We start from the raw sequence: 25,704 nt of genomic DNA, 5'->3' as shown, positions 1-25,704 counted from the left end.
GAGGGGGGAGTGTTGTTGGCTCCTCACTGGCTCAGAGGGAGTGTAGTGTGGTAGAAATAGATGTGATGTGATGAGAGCCATTCTATGAGTACATGAGAGGGAGAGGGGACATGTGTGGGCCTCCCCTCTCTCCCCCCTAACCGTAACCACGCCAACCAGAGGAGGGGAGGAGGAGAGGGGAGGAGGAGTGGGGTGTGTGTGTGTGTGTGTGGGGGGGGGGGGCTCCACAGCTACTGCCATATAAAAAGCCAAGCCTGAGAATCCGTCACCACAAACACACCACACGCACGCACACGGACTCTATGACTACTCTCTCCGTCTCTCTTTCTCACACTCACTCTCTCTGTTTCGTCCTCTTACCATTCCTCTTGTTTCTCTCCAACACTCCTCCTCCTGAGTGTTCCTTCCGTTGCATCCTCTTTCTTTCTCCTTTTTCACGCCAAGAGTTTGGGACTAAATTCTGTATGTCGGCTCGTGTATGTGTGTGCTCCCTATGTGCGTCAGTGTGCACGTTGGTGAGCGAGAGTGTACGGGAACTACCTCCGTGTGAGTGAAAGCAGTGAGGCGTATCAGTGAGTGTATGTGGGTCTCTCTCTTACACTCACACACTCGCCGCTCCTCCTCCTACTCTTCTTGGGATCCCCGTGTCCCTTTCCTCGGTGGCAGGCTCCCCACACCCAGCAGTCACCATTTCCGCCCCAGGGAGAGCCACGCTGGCAGCACAGCCCCTTCCCCGACTCAGCATCGGGAGGAAGACCCTGGTGGCGGCTGCCGTCGGGGTCATGCTGGTCCTGGTGCTGGTGGTCCTCATCCCCGTCCTGGTCAGCTCCGTGGGCACCGACACCAGCCACTTTGAAATGCTGGGTACCTGCCGCATGGTGTGCGACCCCTACCTGAACAAGGGMACCACGGCCAGCAGCACCAGCTCCAGTGGCATCCAGGCGGAGGCCGAGGCCCTCAGCGACAACAGCAACATGCCCTCCACGCTGGTGCAGGGCCCCCAGGGCAAGCAAGGCAGGCCAGGTAAACCTGGACTCCCGGGACCRCCTGGASAGCCAGGGCCACCGGGGCCAGTGGGACCCCCTGGAGACCGAGGGTCTGGAGGGAGGACTGGGATTTTGGGGTTGGGGGGGAACGGAGCTATCAGCACKGCCACCTACAGCACAGTGCCACGGGTGGCCTTTTACGCAGGGCTTAAGAACCCCCATGAAGGCTATGAGATCCTCAAGTTTGACGACGTGGTCACCAACTTGGGAAACAACTACGACGGCATCTCAGGCAAGTTCATCTGCAGCATCCCTGGTACCTACTTCTTCATCTACCATGTGCTGATGAGAGGAGGGGATGGGACCAGTATGTGGGCAGACCTCTGCAAAAACGAACAGGTGAGTCAATTCCCTTCTCCAAGTTTCACTTCTCAAAGTCTTATACTGCTCAGTCACTCAGCATAGAGGGGGGTCATATACATTCTACCACTCACTGCCTACTCCTCTTTTTAATTAGCACTTCAGTGGTTTCTCTGCTACAGACTCAGGTTCCTTCTAAATTACAGATATCTCACCTTATCCCTTGATACTCTGTTGTGCTCTCTCTCCCTCCCCCTCTCTCTTTMTATCGCTGGGTGTCACCTGATGTCACTGTGGTAACTTTGTTGGTGGACATTTAATCGGAGCTTCACAATCAAATTGCCCTGAAACCGCGTTATAATATAGAGGCTCTATTTCCGAGGAAACGGAAGGCTGGTGGGTAGCGGAAGCATCTGTCGTGCGCTCCCAAAACCCCTGAGCGAGCAGATGACGGTCACACAGCTGTGGCACCAAACGCGCCCAGAGAGAATGATGTGTAATCTGGCGCGCATCCCCTCATTGCATAGATACACACTGACATTGCCCGCATCCCTCAAATCAAAGGACAGACAGTTACCCCCGAAGTCCATGTCACTTTCTACTTGTTTCAAAATTGCTAAGTTTGCCATATAATAGTGGTGTAATTGTTTATTAACGTAAAAGAAGGTGAAAAAGGTGTATGCGCCTGATTTATGGAAGCCTCTCTATTTGTCAGTTAGGACTAGCGCTATTTAATAATTGACTCAGATCTTTACGCAAGTGTAACAAATCATTTATCTTTTCAGAAATAAGATATTAACCAGTCATTTCGGATCGTATTACTTTCACATTTCTGCTTGTGTAGACTAAATTGATTAGACAGGGAAAGTACATTAAATAAGTGGAGTCACAGGCGTGGTGTGAAAGCGCACTATAGCAGATGCAGGTTTTAGTCAGCCGACAGATATTTTAAGAATTAAAAAAAATCCCAGACAGTGGCTATCATTATTATTGCGAAAATGTTCATTGTGAACCAAGAACGGCCTGCTTCTCTGTGCTCGATACATCTGTGAACTGCAGCAAGTCAGCAAGTGATGCGTTCAGACACAAATKACATTGTGCTACATTTAACTGTCGAGTTCACATATTTAATTACATGCAATCTAACGTGGTGCTCCTGGAGAGACTCAACAAGACCGCAATTATCCAAACGTCTCGTGCGTAAAACAAGAGGATGACAATTAGCCTACTTATCCGTCACAGTGTGCACAGACTGGAAAATGTAAGTGTTGCTTATTATGTCGGGTGTATATGGTTGATAAAACAAGGGAATATTTGCGTGACATTCGCTTGAAATAAATATAATTTGCATGATGTATTCTCTGTTTTGTTTTTTTACGCATCACTTGACGGGTCTGGAGATGGATTGAATGCGCCCTGGGGGTGCTCTCAGGTACCTCGAGTGTGTGCGACTCGAGAACTTTCGCGTCCAGCAAAGGCGGCAACGTCTAAAGCGCAGTATAAGAGAAATATATATATTTTTACCATCAAGTCATTTGCAATATGCATCGAGGCAATTATAAATTATACTACAGCTGCAGCGCGCATCAAACATTTAGTGATTGAATATCCTCTTATTATCTGTTCATGACCACTTGCCTATAGGGTAAAGGTCACATCACCTTTTACATGACATATTACAGGCTCCATTAGCCTATAGTGTATAATTAAAATCCTCACAATTATCTTTCATTAAGCCCCATGCAATGTTTTTCAATGCCCTAACAGCATGGTCTCCAACATATTGCTTTGTCAATTAGACTTTTGAGTTACTTTGTTTAATGTTAATTAGGCTACGTTTATTTATTTTTGTAGGTCTAAACTTTTGCTCCCAGTGTTTCTGCAGAACATTTGATTATAAACGCAAAGTATATCTGTTTTACTTATTACCCTGATATTACAGCACTTAAGTGGTTTACATGATGTTTTATAATGGAATTAAACGTTAATATGTAGTTCACATAGGGTACTGTAAATGTATTTGTCATCATGACTGAATACAATTTGTCCAAGTCGGCCAGTGTCAAAATGTTTAAAGTAGACTTAATCTGTAAGGTTACCTTGTAGGCCTATTGCTAACGCAGAGGTTAGGGTTTTTGGGGGTTGAGCTCAACACAACATCATGCCATTTCTGTTGAGCACATGCTTCCCTGCTATATGTTATGCTTTAACGGGTGTTTTGCCTAACACCTGTACACATAATATAATCGATTATTTCACAATTTACAGTCGGTTGCAATCCGATTCATGCGCAGGCAACTCCTGCCTTCGACTCAAGACTTATGTGGACTTGATTGAAGCTATATTTTACATTTAGATGGGGATCTCCAAAGAGTCATCTGTTGTCAGTATAGGTCAGAGAGAGAACGCCCTCATTCTTTAAAAAAAAGAGCGAGTGAACACTTTCTTTCATAAAGGCATATAGATTTCTAGCAACTATAAAACACAATCTCAATTGAAATCTATGTAGGCCTTAGGTATGTCTGGCAGCGTTATTCATGTAATGTAAAACTTGTTGTTGTCAAATATAGGATAGGAAACAGATATGTTTATCAAGTCTTTATTTGTGGTGCAATGTTCTTCATATATTGCCATAGAGAAATATCCATCCCATGGTCACAGAGGGGTTGTTTTAATTGGTTAATTCTATTGTCCAACCACTTGAATTGGCCGTTGCTCACTTTTACAATTACAGAGAAAACACATGACTGAAATGGAAAGAAAGGATACAGGTACATTGAGTGTAGAAATCATTAAGAACACCTGCTCTTTCCACAACAAAGACTGACCAGGTGAATCCAGATGAAAGATATGATCCCTTATTGAAGGTACATGTTAAATCCACTTCAACCAGTGTAGAGGAAGTGGAGGAGACAGGTTAAAGAAGGATCTTAAGGCCTTGAGACAATTGAGACATGGCTTGTGTATGTGTGCCATTCAGAGGGTGAATTGGCAAGATAAAGTATTGCAACAAATCAAATGTTATTGGTCACATACACATGTTTAGCAGATGTTATTGCCAGTGTAGCGAAATGCTTGTGCTTCTAGTTCCCGACAGTGCAGCAATATCTAACATGTAATCTAACAATTCCACAACAACTACCTAATACACACAATTCTAAGTAAAGGAATGGAATAAGAATACATACATAGAAATATATGGATGAGCGATGACAGAGCGGCATAGGCAAGATGCAATAGATGGTATAAAATACAGTATATACATATGAGATGAGTAATGCAAGATATGTAAACATTATTAAAGTGGCGTTATTAAAGTGCCTTTGAACAGGGCATGGTAGTAGGTGCCAGGCACACCGGTTTGTGTCAAGAACTGCAACGCTGCTGGGTTTTTCACGCTCAACAGTTTCCAGTGTGTATCAACAATGGTCCTTTACCTAAAGGACTTCCAGCCAACTTGACACAACTGTGGGAAGCCTTGGAGTCAACATGGGCCAGCATCCCTCTGGAACGCTTTCGACACCTTGTAGAGTCCATGCCCCAATAAATTGAGGCTGTTCTGAGGGCAAATTATTCTATATTAGCAAGGTGTCCATAATGTTTTGTACACTCAGTAAGTTTTTTATTTTATTTCACCTTTATTTAACCAGGTAGGCAAGTTGAGAACAAGTTCTCATTTACAATTGCGACCTGGCCAAGATAAAGCAAAGCAGTTCGACACATACAACAACACAGAGTAACACATGGAGTAAAACAAACATACAGTCAATAATACAGTAGAAAAATAAGTCTATATACAATGTGAGCAAATGAGGTGAGATAAGGGAGGTAAAGGCAAAAAAAGACCATGGTGGCGAAGTAAATACAATATAGCAAGTAAAACACTGGAATGGTAGATTTGCAGTGGAAGAATGTGCAAAGTAGAAATAGAAATAATGGGGTGCAAAGGAGCAAAATAAATAAATAAATACAGTAGGGGAAGAGGTAGTTGTTTGGGCTAAATTATAGATGGGCTATGTACAGGTGCAGTAATCGGTGAGCTGCTCTGACAGCTGGTGCTTAAAGCTAGTGAGGGAGATAAGTGTTTCCAGTTTCAGAGATTTTTGTAGTTCGTTCCAGTCATTGGCAGCAGAGAACTGGAAGGAGAGGCGGCCAACGGAGGTAATTGTATGTCTGTATGTATGTATGTATGTATGTATGTATGTATGTATGTATGTATGTATGTATGTATGTATGTATGTATGAATGTATGAATGTATGTATGTATGTATGTATGTATGTATGTATGTATGTATGTATGTATGTATGTATGTATGTATGTATGTATGTATGTATGTATGTTTATGTTGTATGTTTATAAATGTCATTGTAAAGAGTGCCTGGTCTCTGTGACCAGTGAGGTCAGAGCTCTCCATCATCCACTAACTATGTGACCATGAAGGCACTGTTACCAGAGCAACGGGCCCTTCTGGAGATGGGCAATATTTCAGAAAGATAAATACCATTTCAGAGGCATATCTGTTGGCGGTTAAGTGTGGTGTTTTTGATCTTGTGTCTGTTGGACAGATAATGGAGTGTGTCCTCGTGGGGAAGGCCTATTGTCCAGGGCTGCTTTTGACATATCACCCCTGAGGCACCTGGAGGCTTCAGCCATGCCATGGAATCCTAATGTAACACTGTAGGAAGATAATGCATGTGAGGGGTTCAACATAAAGGTTGGGGTAAATGTCAGTACAATCTATCTGATGTACTGTACATTTTGTGCAACTTGCTTTTATAGACTAGGCTGCTTTCTATTTTCATCCAAATTGTGTTTTGTGTTGTTGGTGATATATGAATTTGAGGAACGTGATAAGATCACTGGACTGGACTGGACTAAAAAGTGATGAATAAGTGAAATCCATTTCTGCCGTGTTAAAGAGTGTCGACATGATAAGCATGGAGGGCAAGAAATCAAAGAGACCAAAAAAGTGTCCGTTTGCTTGCTACTGACACAGCTCTTTGCAAGTCATTTTGCAAGTCTCACTATGGTTCCCTGAGTTCAACTCCTTTGACCTATCCAAGCTGACAAACTTCTCACCCAGCAAACCCAAGGAGAGGGGAGGTGGCGGCTACATGAAGGGCCTCTCCTCTATATATGATGTCTCACTCCACCATAATGTTTATGGGGGTGTAAAAGTGTTGATACATAATAGGCGAAGGCGAACATATGTTCCTATAATGCACCTTCTGTTCCCGCTTCATTGTGTTCCTAAGAGGAGGGAGGGGAGGCACTTAAGTTAGACACAGGCAACGCACATCTCCAGAGACTGGGGCAATGTTCATAAAGTGGTAACTGCCTGGCTAATGAAACATTTCTCTCTCTCTCTCTGAGCATAGCTTAGAGGGGGATGTAGCGTACACTCACTATAGCCAGAGAATCTTGCTAGAAAGGTTTTTCTCCGGGTCTGTCTGTGGGTCTGTCTGTGCGTTTGTCTGTGGGTCTGGTGTGGAGTTGAGACCCCAGTGTGTCTGTCTGTGTAAATTACAGTGAATGGTTATAAATGTGGGGTAACTTGTGCTGTGTCATTGATGAAGTGGCCACAGGAAGGCTGATGGTCCTAGAGCAGGGCTGTCTGGGACGGAGTATTCCTCTGCTCATTTAAGGCCGAGAGAAGCTGTGTAGGGACTAGGAGGCTGGGGAGGACTGGGAATAGCAGACAATGCCAGTATTTTATCATCCTTTGGCCTTGGTGCATCATGAAACKGCAGGTTCTCAGGCTCTAGCACTGCAGTTGTTCTGCACCCTGTATCATCTCCACCCCGGAGCCTTGCTGTTTTTTTTTATCTCCCTCTCCTTCTTCCCTCTCCCTCTTTTGGTTCTGTGGGTTGCATTRGGAGAGTGTCAACATTGTCCCCAGCACCTTGACACATTTCAAGCTACACCAAAGAGTTAGCTSCTCTTGGTAAGCAGGCAAATAGGATTCTATTTTCAGACCGGTGCACTTCATCTGCTCTCCAAGTTCCCTCTCCACTCCTCTCCTCTCTCCTTGGCTTCTTTTTCCTGACGTTCTTTTACTCGCTTGACAACTATCTCCAACCAATCCCAATMTTCTCAGACGGATGTGTCAGAGTCTCGATTCCCTGAGTTGGAGACACCCTGGGAGACGAGGCAATGACAATAAAGACAAATCCATTGCCACGCTACTACAAATGGAGAAAAAAAACGACAAAATAGGGAGGCGGGGAAAAGAGAGTTCTGTCATGCCAAAGAGCCTTTTTAATCGTAGTTTAAAACCTTGAACCAGATCCAGGATGTGTTTGTGCTCCTCCTCAGGTCCCTTCTTAATATTTTTATTAATCCGCAGAACCGTTTCAGAGTTAATTAAAAGCAATGACGTGAGCGTCACTCTCTCAGGAGGGCCCTGTGTGAATAATCACTCTGTCTCCTTCTTTAATAAGCTTCAGCGTCCTCCGAGCAGCGCATATGGCTCTTCCCCAACAATTACTGCTCCCTGCTTCCCACCACGCACACGCAAAAACACACACCTGCCCCCCCCACTGTGTACTGCCCTCTACATCTCCTCTGCTCTGTTCTAGCCATCCAAGGTGACCTCCAGAAGTGCACAGTTTATGCCCATCCCTTTATTGACAATTTAATATCAATATCTGTCTTGATTATTATTGGAGACAAAGTTTTGTTCTTGGAGGTTAACTTCAGGAATATTGTTTTGCTTAGAAAGCAAAAACACACTTGAAAGATTCTGGACTGTAGTATAGAAACTAGGGGAAATCTTGGCACAGTCGTCACTGGCTCCTTTGAATTGATGTATCCAAGTAGACACACGGTGCTGTGAAGTGAAGTACTGCGATCATCTTCACAGACTGGTTTATTTATTTGTTTATTTGGATGCCCATTTTAGCTTTTGCAGAGACAACAGCTATTCTTCCGGGGGGTCCACAAAAAACACAGAACATGACAAGTAACAAAACACTGATAGTGTCACGACCGTCTGTTGAAGAAATGGACCAAGGCGCAGTGTTGTGAGCGTGCATACTTCTTTATTAACGATGTCGCCAACAAAACAATACAACTCCAAACGAAACGTGACGCCAACGTAGTGCTCACAGGCAACTAAACATGGACAACTACCCACAAAACCAAAATGGAAAATGGCAACCTAAATAGGATCCACAACGATAAACAGCTGTCTCTGATTGGGAACCAATTCAGGCCACCATAAACCTACATTCCCCTAGACAATACAAAATCCCCATAGATAAACAAAACCCCCTAGACAATACAAAACTAACCAAACCACCCTTGTCACACCCTGACCTAACCAAATAATAAAGAAAACAAATATAACTAAAGTCAGGGCGTGACAGATAGAATAGGACAGTCACACACATTTTTTAACACAAAGATACACAAACAATACAACAGAGTGTGTTTGTGTGTGCGTGTTCGTTTTCGTTTGTGTGTCCACTCACAGTCCCCACCATTCAATGAGATGGCATTTTTTTAAGGTCATTTTGTTATTTGCTTGAGTAATTGGAGTTGGAAGGAAGTTCTATGTGATCATGGCTCAGTATAGTAATGTGCTTTGCAGTGAATTCATTTTGGACTTGGGGACTGTGAAGAGACCCCTGGTAACATGTCTTGTGGGGTATGTATGGGTGTCTGAGCTGAATGTTATTTGATTATGCAGACAATCAGGAATTTTCATCACAATAAACTAGAAGAGAAGCAGTTCATCTCTCTTCAACCCTCAACCAGGAAAGACTGGAATGCATGTTGTTGATGTTAGTTCTGTGTGTGTAATTAATGGAGAAGTTTTATTTTTTACAACCAAATCTATATTTTTTATGTAAAATGACATGTTATAGAAGGGAACAGATTATTTGTGATTTCACATGTTTTATAATGTTACAGATAAAGTATGGAATGACACAATTTCATGTGTACCACATCTAACAACCTGTATCACTATACTGAGTGTTGCTGTTTGTAAAAGGACGTATTGGGGGGTTTTTGGAGTCTTTGTTCATGCTTTTGGGGGGCCCCCATACTACACAACAAGGACGAGGAAGTGATTTGGTGTTTGGGGTAAGTTTCTCAAAAACATGTGAAATCACACGAAAGGTGTCTGGACCCTTCTATAGCATTTTACATCAAAATGTTTGATTTGGTTGCAAAAAATGAAAAGTATCTTTTAAAGGCAAGACGCGCTGCTCTGTTTTGTGCCAGCTGCAGCTTTGCTAGGTCTTTCTTTGCTGCATTTGATCATATTACCGGACAGTAATCAAGATAAGATATGACCAGAGTCTGAACAACTAGTACAGTTGATTGTTGTTAATAACAGACATACCCCTCCCCATCTTCACAACAACTTTGTCAATATGACTTGACCATGATAATTGACTATCTAATGTTATATCTAGGAGTTTAGCTTCCTCAACTTGCTCAATGGTCACTACCTTTATACACAACTCCAGAATTATACACAACTCTCTTGAGGTTTAAGTCTTAGATAATTTTTTGACGCAAATACAATACTAATACATTAGTTTTATATGTATTTAAGACCAGTTTATTACTAATCACCCATTCTGATACTGTTACTCCTTATTTAGAATTTCAGTGAGCTCACTGCCTTTGGGTGCTGATATGTTGAGTATGGAATCATCCGCAGACATAGTCATTCTAGCTTTGTATAAGACCAGCGGCAAATCATTTGAAAAAATAGAGAAGAGTAATGGCCCAAGGCAACTGTCCTGAGGGACACCACACTGTATATATCTGATGTTTGAGAAGCTTCCATTGAAGAACACTCTCTGGGTTCAATTGGATAAATAACTCTCCAACCCTGTGATGGCAAGTGATATAAAGCCATAGCAAGGGAGTTTCTTCAATAGCAATTTATGATCAATTACATCAAAGACTGCACTGAAATCTAACAATAAAGCGCCAACTATAATTTTATTATCCATTTATTTTAACCAATCATCTGTCATCTGAGTCAGTACAGTACAAGTTGAATTTCATTGTATTTGGTCAAACACAATATTCCCCATCAGTATACCAAGAACAGGCAGCAAACTGATTGGGCGGCTGTTAGAGCCAGCAAAGTGTGCTTTACTATTTTTAGGCAGTGGAATTACTTTAGCTTCCTTCCACACCTGTGGAGACACACTCCTTTAGGCTTTGGTTCAAGATAAAGAAAATGGGGGTTGCAATACAGTCTGCTACCATTCTCAATAGTGTCCCATCAAGGTTGTCTATACCTGGTGGTTATTGATGCATAACAATAGTTCTTGCCCATGATATCATTTAAGGTACTCCAGAGAATTTTTCCATTGTGTTTTATGTCATTTATCTTGGTTTGGTAATATCATTTCTTCTTCTTTTTGTAGACAGTATGTCAACCAATCAGCTGAGCAGCCTGACTTGTTTGCCACCGCTTTTGCATAATTTATTTGAACCAAACACTTTTTAAATTCCTCGTTAAGCCAGAGGGCTCTAACAGTTATCACAGTTAATTTCTTAACAGGTGCATGTTTGTCAGCAATTGGCATGAATACTTTTACAAATACTTCCATTGCTGGATCTGGATTCATTTCCTCATACACATCTTCAAAAACAGAGTCCTGCGAAAACATTTGATATGATCTCTTATAAATTACATGGATTCCAAAGTTCTTGTATTTATTTTCGGTAATACCAATTACCCCACTGAAGACATTCTTTTAAAAAGTATACATAGTCATTATAGACTTTATATGGGCAAAAAAAAATCATGGAATAAAAATGAAAGTTTTACATCTTAGTCTGAGGGCTTTAACCTTCCAGACAGGGAATTGTATTAACTCGCTACCCAAGGCTTTTACTTGCGACATACAGTACAGTTAAATGGACTAAAGAGGAACAATGGGTGCATATTGAAGATACGCATGCTCATCCCCGGAATATTTCATGTGTCTGTTTTCAAAGGTTAAAGCTAAAAACATGAATAACTTCATAGTTAAGAACACTATAACAATATGGAAGGAAATGAACCAATATCACTCCCTAAAAACACAACCCTATTGAACAATCCTTGGATAGCTTTTCAGAATTCACAGATAAATTCTTCCACATTAAAAACTAAAGGCATCGATACCGTAAATTACTTGGTAACAGGAAATACATTTATTTCCATGATAGAATTAAAAAGCAATATTGGACTGAACAATGTAGATTTTCAAATGAAACCTTTCGGACATCAGAGCAACCTTGAGGGAATCTTATTAGAGTCATAAAAGGATGTTCATATGATAGGTAAGATATACAAAACATTGCAGAGAGCCTATCCAGCTGACAATCTCTTAGAAGAAAATATAAACTATTGGAACCAAGACTTAAAATGAACTGAATTTGGCTCAAGATGGAGGGAATGTTGGAGCATAACTAACTAAATTACAGTTAACGAAAATTAAATGTTTAATCCAATATAAACAAACGTATAGAATGTATTATGGAAGATACTTATTTTTTTATTTTTTTTACAGCACAACGGCAGAGTCATGTCTTAAGTGTAACACTAACAATGACTCAATAATCCATGCTCTCTGGGAATGCTATAAAGTCCAAAAGTTATGGGCGAGTTAAAAAGTTGTAAGTCATAAGTATTGAGACACCCAAATGGGCTGGACGATTCTCTTCTCATCACTCATCTTGAAAAAACGGATACAAAAAACATGGTAATCAATCCGTCAATTAACATAATGGAAAAATCAAATTATTTATTATTGAAATATTGAAATAGAATGGGCGAGGAGAACAAATTGGTACAATTTAAGGCAAACATTCATTCAGGCACTAGGGAAGGGGGCACCCCTCAGACTATTAAAGATGGCGTCGACCGAGATGGCCGCCTCGCTTCGCGTTCCTTGGAAAATATGCAGTATTTTGTTTTTTTATGTGTTATTTCTTACATCGGTACCCCAGGTAATCTTAGGTTTCATTACATACAGTCGGAGGAACTACTGATATTACGATTAACGTCAACTCACCATGTTATAACCAGGAATATGACTTTCCCGAAACGGATCCAGTGTTTTTGCCTTCCACCCAATACAATGGATCTTGATCCCAGCCGGGGACCCTATGCGACGCCGTAAAAGGGCAAACGTAGCGGTCTCTTGGTCAGGCTTCGGAGACGGGCACATCGCGCTCCACTCCCTAGCATACTACTCGCCAATGTCCAGTCTCTTGACAATAAGGTTGATGAAATCCGAGCACGGGTAACATTCCAGAGAGACATCAGGGATTGCAACGTGCTCTGCTTCACGGAAACATGGCTAACTCAAGAGACGCCTAACGGAGTCGGTGCAGCCAGCTGGTTTCTTCACGCATCGCGCCGACAGAAACATACATCTTTCTGGTAAGAAGAGGGGCGGGGGGTATGCCTTATGATTAACGAGACGTGTGTGATCATCATAACAACACACAGGAACTCAAGTCATTCTGTTCACTCTGATCTAGAATCCCTCACAATCAAATGTCGACCGCATTATCTAAAGGGAATTCTCTTCGATCATATCACAAGCGTATTATTCCCCCCAAGCAGACACATCGATGGCCCTGAACGAACTTTATCTGACTCTTTGTAAACTGGAACCACACACCCTGAGGCTGCATTCATCGTGCTGGGGATTTTACAAGGTAATCTAAACAACAAACCTAATTCTATCAGCATATCGATTGTGCTACCAGGGCTGGTAAACCTGGATCATTGTTATTACTAACTTCCGCGACGCATTAAGGCCTCCTCCCGCCCTCCTTTCGGAAAAGCTGACCGACTCCATTTTGTTGATTCCAGCCTACAAACAGAAACTAAAACAACAAGCCCCCGCGCTCAGGTCTGTTCAACGCGGTCCGACCATCTGATTCCACGCTTCAAGACTGCTTCGATCACGCGGATTGGAATATTTCCGCATTGGTCCAACACAACATGGACGAATATGCTGATTCGGTGAGCGATTCATTAGGAAGTGCATTGACGATGTCGTACCCACAGCAACGATTAAACATTCCCAAACCAGAAACCGTGGATTGACGGCAGCATTCGCGTGAAACTGAAAGCGCGAACCACTGCTTTTAACCAGGGCAAGGTGACCGAAAAATGACGAATACAAACAGTGTAGCTATTCTCTCCGCAAGGCAATCAAACAGGCTAAGTCCCAGTACAGAGACAAAATAGAGTCGCAATTCAACAGCTCAGACACAAGAGGTATGTGGCAGGGTCTACAGTCTATCACGGATTACAAAAAGAAAACCAGCCCCGTCGCGGACCAGGATGTCTTGCTCCCAGACAGGCTAAATAACTTTTTTGCCCGCTTTGAGGACAATACAGTGCCACTGACACGGCCCGCTACAAAACCTGCGGGCTCTCCTTCACTGCAGCGAGGTGAGTAAACATTTAAACGTGTTAACCCTCGCAAGGCTGCAGGCCCAGACGGCATTCCCAGCCACACTGCACACTGCCCTAACCATCTGGACAAAGAGGAATACCTATGTGAGAATGCTGTTCATCGATTACAGCTCAGCATTTAACACCATAGTACCTCCAAACTCGTCATCAAGCTCGAGACCCTGGTCTCGACCCGCCTGTGCAACTGGTCCTGGACTTCTGACGGGCCGCCCCAGGTGGTGAGGGTAGGTAACAACACTCCACCCGCTGATCCTCAACACTGGGCCCCACAAGGGTGCGTTCTGAGCCCTCTCCTGTACTCCCTGTTCACCACGACTGCGTGGCCATGCACGCCTCCAACTCAATCATCAAGTTTGCGGATGACACTACAGTGGTAGTTGATTACCAACAACGACGAGACGGCCTACAGGGAGGGGTGAGGGCCCTCGAGTGTGGTGTCAGGAAAATAACCTCACATCAACGTCAACAAACAAAGGAGATGATGTGGACTTCAGGAACAGCAGAGGGAGCACCCCCTCTCACATCGACGGGTCAGTAGTGGAAAAGGTGGAAGTTTTAAGTTCCTCGGTGTACACATCACGGACAAACTGAATTGGTCCCACACAGACAGCGTTGTGAAGAAGGCGCAGCAGCGCCTCTTAACTCAGGAGGCTGAAGAAATTCGGCTTGTCACCAAAGCACTCCACAAACTTCTACAGATGCACAATCGAGAGCATCCTGTCGGGCTGTATCACCGCCTGGTACGGCAACTGCTCCGCCACAACCGTAAGGCTCTCCAGAGGTAGTGAGGTCTGCAGACGCATCACCGGGGGCAAACTACCTGCCTCCAGGACACCTACACCACCCGATGTACAGGAAGGCCATAAAGATCATCAAGGACAACAACCCCAAGCCACTGCCTGTTCACCGCTATCATCCAGAAGGCGAGGTCAGTACAGTGCATCAAAGCAGGGGCCGAGGAGACTGAAAACACAGCTTCTATCTCAAGCCATCAGACTGTTAAACAGCCACCACTAACATTTAGCGGCCCTGCCAACATACTGACTCAACTCCAGCCACTTATAAAAATGGAATTGTGAAATTATGTAAAAATGTACCACTAGCCACTTTAAACAATGCACTTAATATAATGTTACATACCCTACATACCATCTCATATGTATATGTATATACTGTACTCTATATCTCTACTGCATCTTGCCATCTTTATGTAATACATGTACCACTAGCCACTTTAAACTATGCACTTTATGTTTACATACCTACAGTACTCATCTCATATGTATATTACCGTTACTTCTTATTACCAGCTACTCATTGCTATCCGTTCTGTACCATCACTCATTCATATATCTTTATGTACATATTCTTTATCCCTTTACACTTGTGTGTATAAGGTAGTAGTTGTGGAATTGTTAGGTTGATTACTTGTTGTTATTACTGCATTGTCGGAACTAGAAGCACAAGCATTTCGCTACACTCGCATTAACATCTGCTAACCATGTGTATGTGACTAATAAAATTTGATTTGATTTGATTTGAGCGTGTGGGTCTGGGCAGATGAGATGTAGTCGTTTTTTGTGTGCGTCTGTAAGTTGTTGTTCGTATTTGGTGTGAAAAATACTAAATAAAATGAACAAAAATGTATTATAAAAAATGTAATGTCTAAATTACTTTAGGCCCAACCTTGGGCACTTTGGCTTTGTTATTGTCACAATGTTATGGTCACTGCAGCCAATGGGAACTGATACAGCGTTGCATCAAAGCTCTGCAGCATTAGTGAAGATATAATCAATACAAGTGGATGTCACAGATCCAACACTATTATGTGTGTAAAGTATTATCCAAAGCAACATTTAGAAAATGTCTTTGTATTTCCCCCTAGAGGGCTGTTGGAGATACAATACTGCGTGAAGGATGCTGTTATCTGCGTGTCATCTCAGTGGTTCCTTCATGTCTCTGGGGGTTTCTTAAGCTCTGGTGCACATCAACACAAGACAGTTTAGCCTATTGCTGTGTATCCAGGTGTGACCCATGCAGTGTGTTTAGCATGGCAATCTATACACAGCAAATTGAACAAACATGAACCATCTGGATCCGAATCTGGCATGTTATATTAGTGTCTGTCTTGATTAATGAAACCTGTTTGAAAATTTGGTGTGAAAAAAAGTGCTTTTTCCCGTAATTATCATATAATTCAATTCACAAAAAAAGAAGGGGACTGAAAGAAAGTTCAGGTTATGTTGGGTGTTAAAATACATATATATGCATTGCATTCATTTACTTTGTAGCATCTATTATTTCAGAATAGTCTAGACATTGAATCAATATATATCTATATATATATATCACTTTATTTTAAGGTACACATATTAGCCACTTATTTGTAGTTTATAAGTATGTATATAATGATCTTATATGGCCTTTATTATGTCATATTAGCCACTTATTATTCAAAGGCATGTATTACTGGCCAATCCTTAATAACATCATCATTAGCAATAATAAAGGCATATTCATATTTAATAAAGAACAAGTTACACAAGAAACAGAGTCTTAATAAGCTGTCTCAATGTGGGACAGGTAAGGGGATTGTACCTCAATATGTGTTCCCTATTATAAGTGTGACCTCATTGGACAGAAAGGGGCACATCCCCCCTCATATATGCCATACAGCCAACTTTTAAGTAATTTGATGAAAAAAAAGAAGAAATTGAGCAACTAAACTTCAATATATACTTCCATATATGGATGTTGACTGTATGGCATGATATAATGTGGATCGCAAAAGGTGGGCGCACCTCCCCACACCCATGAGCAAAACCATAATAATGTTTGCCTGAAACTAATTGTTGACATCAATTGCTAAAATCAGACTTGAATGTTGGTTATTTGACATATATCAATCAATGTATTATGTCATCAAACTACACAACTCCTCAGTTTCAGGCAAACATTATATGTTTTTGCTCAAAGGTGTGGGGAGGTGTGACCCTTTGTAATTCATAATACATCCTTATCCAGCCAAAATTCATGTATATATGGAAATACTGTATAGAAATGTAGTTGTTTACATGAGAATTTTGACTAGAATGTTGGATGTATGGCATATATGAACAGAGTTGTTCCCCTTTCTGTCCAATGAGGTCATTTATCCATAGTTAAAATAGGGAACACATATTGAGGTACAATCCCCTTATCAGTTCAACATTAAGACAGCTCATTAACAGTCTGTATTACTTGCTCTTTATTAAATGTTAATATTTCATTATTATTGCTAATAAGGATGTTATTAAGGATTGTCCAGTAATACATATAATGTTTGAATAAGAAAATACTTAAATAAGGCCTAATAAATGGCTAATAAGACCTAATTAAGGCCTTATAAGCTACTTATATACACACTTATAAACTAAATGAGTTGCTAATATGTGTACCTTAAAATAAAGTGTTACCATATCGGTATATCTGTCTCATCAGCTAAACAGTCATCTTAACACTCTGGCGCTAAAATAAAGCCAGAGAATATCTTTGGGCTAGGTTTAGGTTTTTTAGCACTGAGACTGAGGGGCTGCTGTTTGTCTCTGTATGTCTTCAGGATCAGAGAGCCTCTGTCTAGAGTAGACGGAGGTGTCTGGGGTAGGGAAAGGCGAGCTGCCCTAGGCCCTTGGTATCGATCCCACCATGTGCGTGCGTGTGTYTCTGTCTGTGTGCGTGCATTCATGCATGTGCCTGSGTGTGTGTAACCCGTTCCCACTCTGACAGACCCRGGATGTAGTCTATGACCCCCACTCTATAATCAGCTGGAGGGGTAGCAGAGGCGGCCCTCTGGCCTTGATTTGCTGTGTAATTGGACATCGGATTTGACAYTCTGCCGAGTGGAACATTAGAAGCGGCCTAATTAGGTGCGGTAGGACTATTAAATTAAGATGTGCCCATGTTGATAAGAAATACCACACACATTGGAAATGTCAAGATGACACCCGGCTGTCATCGCCAACCAACGGAAGAAAATCTATCACTTATCGTTAAAGTTTCCCAGCGGAAAGCAAACACAATCCCCATACTACTACTTCTCTCCAACGCCATCTCGTCTTCAGCCTCTCTGCGGCCGTGTCCCTCTAAATAGTAGAGCAGCAGCCAGACCTCGCTAGGACTTCATCTCCACTGTCATCTCCGATTGTATAGTTTATGAATAAGTGCCGTAACATCCCCATACATTGAAACACAGGAGCGTATGGTCTAAAATAGCCTCTGGGTTTTCATCTGGAGATGACTGACTCCTGCATGACATTTGCTGTTGACTCACAAGGCTCCTTCATTATAATGAGAGCACATACGGGGGACGGGAAAGCGCCCATGGGCCTGTCCTTATGTAAATATTTTCTCTGTAAAGCCCTGACATCTCGCCATCACCCAATTCAATCCATTCTGATAACCCCCAACCCCCTCTCTCACACTACAGGGAACCCTCATGTCAATGGCTCTGAAGTGACTCACACTCAGATGGCTAAGTTACTGTATGTGCTTAACAAGGTGTCTCTCCCCTCTGAACATGAATATGGGAGATATCAACAGTGAGATATCAACAATCCATCCAGACAGAAATGATGAATAGGGCACTTCATGAAAAAATGCATGCGGCAGCAAAACGTCTGAACCTGCCTCTCCTTCAAGACTATTAACACTTGCTACCTAAGCTTTGCCTCGTTAGGGAGGTTTCTCACGCTGCAAAACCCTCCTCTCAATATCCCACAATACTTTGTGGTGCATTTCAAACAATAACTGTTTTTTAAAAATTCATAGCGACTAAAATAAACGTGCCTTATGTTGTGCAAGGGTTCAACGTGTCACCAGATTCTACCCTAAAAACACTGTGTTACCAAGATGCAGGGAGTGAGTGGGGATTGAGACCGAGCAGTGCTGAAAGTTGAGCATTTCTCACAGCATCTGACTGACAAGAGTGAGTCACCAACAGACAAGAGTGGCTAGGACACACATAGGTCAGAGTTGACGCTTCCCCCTCTACCTCTCTCTGTTTCTCCTCTCCTCCTCCTCCCCTTTCCCAGTGATACGTCTGTGCCAATACATCGGCATCACAACAAGCCAGAGGATTTCACAGCCCCGTCGTTATCACTGTTGCCCCATCCATCGCCTCTGTGTTTTGTCGTGTCATTATCCTCCCGAGTGGTCGTTGTTTCTAACCGATAGGACACAGAACTGTAATACATAATGCATTTCCGTGATGACAGGCTTTGATTTGACTTGACTTGACACCCAGTGGGAGGGACACTTGGCATTATATAAACAATTGTATAAGCTGTGGAGAGGTGCATGCGACGAAAGGAATTCACGTTACAAGGAGAAAAGGCCCTGAAGGTACAAACAGAACAGATGCAGTGATTAATGCACAAAGCCTTTCTCTCCTTCTCCTCGACAGATGGTGGCTCTCCCGTACCATTTCCTTCTCTCAACAACTTATCATGTATTTAAATCAGGTTTCTACCACACACTACACCAATAACACAAAAGAGGAATGGACGTTTTTGACACCATGACAACCTCGCTCAGAACAACACCTGACACCAAAAATCTGTTGGGCAACGGTCTTTTGACTAGGGAGATGTGTGTATGTGTGTGTGTGTCTTTGAGCGCGTGCAAATGTGTGTGTGTGTGTTTGCGCGAGCGCGCATGTGTACCTCTGTGTGCGTGAGTGTGCGTTGGTGGCGTGGGTTAGGAGATGTGACAGGGTTGTGACAAGGTGGCTAAGCTGCCATCAGGCATGCGGCTCACGGTTGGGTGTTCAAACCCAATTAGGTGGCGGTACACTTGGATTTAGAAAGAGGCGAGCGAAGTTTAAAGAATGGAAGCTTAACGCTGAGTCAACAAGTCCCTGCCAGAGAAACGTCAGAAGCTGTCCTCCATCCAGACATGTCCTTGCCACTCCAACTGGAGAGAACAGATCAGTGTCCAAGAGTGTCCAAGAAAGGGACTGTTACTGACACCAGCAAACAGCTAGGCCAACAAGGTCCTATTCCAGTACAATATTTCAATGGGTTGTTTGAATCTTTTGTATTGGCAATCAAGACAACAACACAACACCAGGCATTTCAGCTGTTAGCTATAGGATAATGCAAAATGCCATCGCAACTCAACATGATTCCCAACTCCGTAGGACTAATCAGGTTTAGCAGAGGACAGTGAATATGCAAAAAGCTGTCGTCCCTTCATCTCAGAGGCCTATTATAGGTACGAGTGCTGTCATTATTGATAAACTCCACATTCATATTCAAATGTTTTCAGAATGCGAGCGGAGCCAAGTGGAGTGGTATTCACTGTGGAGTCTTGGGGGGGGGGGGCATAATCTATTAAGCTGAAGCAGCCCAGCCTCAGCCCTCAGCTCCCATCTCTCTCTAGTGTTCCAGTACCACGCAGAGCATTATTCAATCAGAGACATCACAGCGACAATGTGACGGATGCTAACATGCTTCAGCAGCTACGGCAGGGGGAGACGAGACAACGTCAGACGACTCTGGAGCCATTTGCATTCGCTGCAGTAGGCCAGGCTGGCCTGGGCGCTTATGCTTTGATTTGTTGTGTCAAAAGTTCCACGTCGTATTCTATTTTGAGGCCATGCTCTGCCAGTTGCCGTTTTGTTTGCTTAAGTTCGCTGCTTATTTTGCTCACTCCCTCTTTCTCTCGCTTTCTCTCTCGCATTCCAAAGTCTAACCTATGGCTCGCGCTTCCAGCTTGTGAGTTGTTCTGAGTACAGTGTGAGGGTAGATTATGTGGCTTCTCTGTCATTGTGTACAAGAGCGACCGAGTGAAAGAAATAGAGAATCAACACTGAATTGAGCAATGAATGACAGCTTCAATCTCAATAATTTAATATGACTACAGGCGTGGTCAGATTCTTTGTGATCAATGGTTGCTGAGAACAAACACATCGGCTTTCTAATAGCGTAAGGATAGTCCTTGGCAAGTTGACTTCCTAACACAAGGAGTTGAAGCGAGTCATATCACACACCTCTGACATCAGAGGTCCCAGAGTTCAATCTGAATGCAATAAGAGAAATATTTGAAGAAGTTTTATCAAAATCCCCATAGACAGATCCAGCCAAGTCCCTATCCGCCGCCCCCATCCGGCACCAAGCAGTAACCTTCTAATAAGAGCGTGTTGACTTTGTGTGCTCAGGGCGAATCATCTCATATTAATATGCACTGGACGACTGCTGCTACGGATCAGGAGAGAGAGCTTTGTTTGCACATCGATATGAGCCTTGCGAGATTTAATCAGGAAGGTAAACAATGAAAAAAAGACTCATATAGATGCATATAGTACAATGTGCCATAAATAAACCTGCACCTTTAAGGCTGGCTTGGCATAGTCCTTCATAGCATTACCCAGAGTACTTCACCTTGAAAGTACTCTCCGATATGGCAAAGATCTCCACGCAAGCTGGAATGTCTAAGCCACAGACAACTGTTACTGAACGTTCCTCTTATTCTGGCTGAGAATAATCTAAGGCGTCTGGCATGATGTGTCTCAACAGCCACAATGACTTTCTTCCTCTGTTGTGAGAGGAGTGGAACAGACAAGAGGGAGATAAACGAAGGAGAAGGCTTCATGAAAATCACTGAGATTTATCCGATTCTCATTATCGTGACTGTCTGAGGGTCAGCAGGGTGCTTCATACCCAGCTGTCAAAGAAGTATTCCAAAGGACTGGCAAGGCTTCCAAGATGCCTGAATGTGATGAAAGCGATGAGGCACTGATGTCAGTAGATAAAATGCTGCTCCATGTGAAATATTGTATTATCGTATTGTCTCCATGGTGAAGAAGTTAAGCTTTTCCGTCTGTCACAAGACAGAGAAGGGATGACAGGCACATGAGGTGTTAGCAGTGGATGTGTGCCCTATCAATGTTGAACATGATCTTGCAGTTGGCATTCTTCTAAAAATTAAATCACATTTTATTGGTCACCTGCGCCAAATATAACAGGTGTAGACTTTACCGTGAAATGCTTACTTACAAGCCCATTCACAGTTATGTAGAGTTAAAAAGGAAATAGTAACACAATAAAGTAACAACAACGAGGCTATATACAAGGAGTACCAGTACCGAGTCACTGGACAGGGTAACGAGGTAGTTGATGTAATTGAGGTAGTTGAGGTATTCTCACTCTTCTTCACATGCCATTTGAGAAGCTTTCCGTTTCTCTCTCACTCAGTTCTAGTCTTTCATAGTTTCTAAAGACTTTCATAGACCTCCTTTGGAAGACTGGGCAAAAGTTTTCCCAGCTTTAAAGGAGAAAAAAACATGACCATGTTTTTTCATATTGGTTGATTTCTTAAAGCCTTTAGAGGACTCATTATACTTCCTCTGACAGATGTCGTTATGCCCGCGATGATGGGACGTTTCCAGTAAATTTGTTGATTTATTGATCATGCATTGTCACTCACATCATAGCTTAGCGTAGACAGGTTTTTAAACACAGTGTGTCAAATCAATACATGTATCGCTCAAAACCCTTTGTTCAGCACTGACTAGGGACGGACTCAAACTCTGTTATTTGATTTCATTGAATAGACGGCTTCAATGTCCCTGCCTGTTGCTTGGAGTCACTCACAACCCATCACAGCTATTCGGCATTACAGGACATAATGCACATGGATAACTATCTGCTCTCATGACTTGGAAAAGATAAAACAAACAAAGACACTTTGTCTGACACTCTTATCCAGAACGACATTCAGTAGATACATGTTTATACTTTTTCCCCGTACTGGTCCCCATGGGATTCAAACCCACAACCCTGGTGTTGGAAGCACCATGCTCTACCAACTGAGCCACACGGGACCCTCATAATTACAGCAGTAGTAGAGGGAGGGAAGTGAAATACATAGATTCATTAGACAGCAAGTCTCCCTCCCTGTCTCTCTCTACTCTTCCACCCATCCCTCTGATCTCCCGCTCTCCCCTAACCCTGGCACACAGACAATCACTGACAGGTCTACAAGTTTAAACCCCATCCGTGTGTTGTTGCAGGATGTCTGTGCCAGCCCCTTGGCCCTCAGATGTGTCAATAAATCCATTGTGTGTGGCCCCTGGTTAAACGGGCCAATTAATTGTCCCATCTTATCTCTGCCACCTGCTCAGCCAGGCTGCCGGGCGGCACACCAGATCTGGGACCCTGCCCATACTTTAGATTCAGATCCAGCTTTTTAGAGAAGAAATGCATGGGAAAAGAGTAGTTTGATTGAGTTTATGACAGCTGTGTTCTTCATTGGACAGATTATAAAAGATTCTTAGCTACAGACAATATCTGAGTTTATGGCAACTAGATGTATATCTCAGATGCTTTGGTCTTCCAAAAGGTATGGTGCTGATGCTATTTATTTAGGCCCTTATCTTTGTGTGCTTGTGTACTGGTGATGTCTCAGTGCAGTACAATACTGCCGCACTTCAGTTTCTTTTTGTAAAACTCTACATGAATGGTCAATGGTTAGCTTTTAAATGTATTTATTTATGTCTCATGCAGACACAGACACAGACACAGACACAGACACAGACACAGACACAGACACAGACACAGACACAGACCAGACGTTACAGACACAGACACAGACGACACAGACACAGACACAGACGACACAGACACACACACACACACACACACACACAGTTATTACTGTCAGGGCACCCGTTTCTCACTACAGCCCACACCGTTCTCCCAGGAGAGAAGAGAACGTTTCAGATGGAGCTTAATTAGCCAGGACCAGAGGTCAGGGAGATCCAGCTCCAAATCCTCAGACTGCCAGGCTGCCTGGCAGTACCATACTCACCACATAGGCTACGGCCAACATAAATGCAATTGCTGTGGTAGTTTTACAGTCATTTATTAATTCAATCACACTTACAACATATCTTACTTTCACAGTATTTTCTCATTCACTAAAGAATAGGGATTTATTTTTCACTTTTTATAAGTTGATGTGAGGTGGGTGTCCTTGATGTATTTCACTGTAACTCCTCAGTAGTTCCATCTACACACTTAGAAAAAAGGGTAAGCCTTTTTGGCTTGAGGTAAAAAAAGGGGGAACCAAATGGGTTCTACCTGGAACCAACAAAGGGTTCTCCTATGGGGACAGCCGAATTACCCTGTAGTCCTTTCCTGCAGTCAAATTACCTAGTGGCCTCATGGGTAGAATGTTATTAATATTTTTCATAATTAATAAACATTGCATAGAAAAAAAACTGCAGAAAATCCGTTATTTATATATCAAAGGGTTTTGTTATATTTCAGTCTTCTGTGACGTATATAATGTGTAATATTGGGATACAAACTTAAAATGTAATACATTTCAACTCTATATCTGACATGGTACAGGTGTCTTCTTTTTTTAAAGCCCCTAACCAAGTGTGTGAGGTGGGTACTTTTGTTCCAAAGTAGAATTGTTTAAGACTACCAGGAAACACTCCTTGTGACCCCGATTTCGCCCACTGCAGTAAAAGCTTTTAAGGTTCCAGATGGTACTTATTTTTGTCTAAGTGTATAATGGAGCCAGGTCACCAGGAGAGTGAGACCCGTTGTTGGGTTTCTTAGAATGTCTACTCAGGTGGAGAACACTGAGCAGCCCTTTGAGCAGAGACAACAACCACCTGACCCGACACCCCAGCCCACCGCCATCAATTCATGGCGGAACGTTCAATGACGAACCAATGACAGCCTAATTAAAATCATGTTGTGGTGTGCGATGCGCCAGAAGGCTACTGACCCGTCGCTTGTTCTTTTTGTGAACAAGGCAAAATCAAAGCATGACAACAGAAATGACTTCCATTTCAGATGATCAAATGAGTGCAGTACGTTTCTCTAACCCATACATCCTCTCTTTCCTCTCCTCTCTGTTCCAGGTGCGAGCCAGTGCCATCGCCCAGGACGCTGACCAGAACTATGACTACGCCTCCAATAGCGTCATCCTCCACCTAGACGCAGGCGACGAGGTCTATATCAAGCTGGACGGGGGCAAGGCTCACGGCGGCAACAACAACAAATACAGCACCTTCTCTGGGTTCATCCTCTACGCCGACTGAACCCACGCAGGTGGCACGTCCAGAGAGAGAAAGACAAGAAAGTAAGAGATTGAGAGAAAGAGTTCTAATGAGGGAAGGAAGGGGTTAAAAGCCAGAATTCTTTCTAGTTTCCTGGTTCTCTCCATCGTCACACCAACCTCTGCATATAAAACACATCAGCCCCAAATCAAGGTTCTCCAGCTCAGCTCGGCCTGCCTGCCTGTCTGCCGTGCTGTGAGGGAGGGAGGGAGGGAGGGAGAACACGATGATAGGGGAGGGAGTAGTGGGGGGTGAAGCTTGGTAGAGAGAGGTGCCCTCCTCATCAGAATTCTAACCTGTCAGTTGCTCCTCGCTTTCTGAATATTTCTCCTCCTCAAACTGGAAAATAAACCAACTAACACCAAGTGGATCCGGCCTCATCTTCTCTCCATAACAGTATGGACTCTGTTGACTGAAATTGTCCTATCTTGTCGTTGTGTGCTTTTCCTTAGAATGTCAGTATTTTACTTTTGTAAAAGATACTACTRCATCGTATATTTACACAAAAGAGGATATAAAAAATATGTTTGTCCCTTGTGTGAAAAAAAAACCTTGATTTTGAGAGAACGGTTTTGTGAGATGTTGATTGTGATTCCGAAGCCTTTAGTTGAGAAACGGTAATGAAAAGGTGTCATTATGGTTTCTAAAGATGATTCTAATAATGATTTCTTGCATTTGACACCTGGCTATCACATGGTGTTTGTTTATGTGTGATGTCAGCTGTGGGAACACAGACCTGGTTTGTGGCTGAATGTTATTCATGCAAGGCATGTTATACAGATACAACATT

General features: G+C 42.8%; 1 protein-coding gene and 1 non-coding gene across 2 annotated transcripts; one reads left to right on the top strand and one right to left on the bottom strand.

Moving 5' to 3' along the window:
- Nucleotides 1–276: 276 nt before the first annotated feature.
- Nucleotides 277–24,937, top strand: c1ql1l2 (complement component 1, q subcomponent-like 1-like 2). The gene is made up of 2 exons (XM_024013688.2): nucleotides 277–1,385; nucleotides 24,717–24,937. Exons 1-2 carry the CDS (start codon nucleotides 783–785, stop codon nucleotides 24,894–24,896), a joined length of 783 nt encoding a protein of 260 aa, XP_023869456.1. The 5' UTR covers nucleotides 277–782; the 3' UTR covers nucleotides 24,897–24,937.
- Nucleotides 22,589–22,663, bottom strand: trnag-ucc (transfer RNA glycine (anticodon UCC)). The gene has a single exon. It is a non-coding gene; the product is annotated as a tRNA-Gly (tRNA).
- Nucleotides 24,938–25,704: the final 767 nt, after the last annotated feature.

This window comes from Salvelinus sp. IW2-2015, linkage group LG20 (genome assembly GCF_002910315.2).
Source record: "Salvelinus sp. IW2-2015 linkage group LG20, ASM291031v2, whole genome shotgun sequence".
Lineage (NCBI taxonomy): Eukaryota > Metazoa > Chordata > Actinopteri > Salmoniformes > Salmonidae > Salvelinus > Salvelinus sp. IW2-2015.
This window is presented reverse-complemented; position numbering and strand designations above follow the sequence as displayed.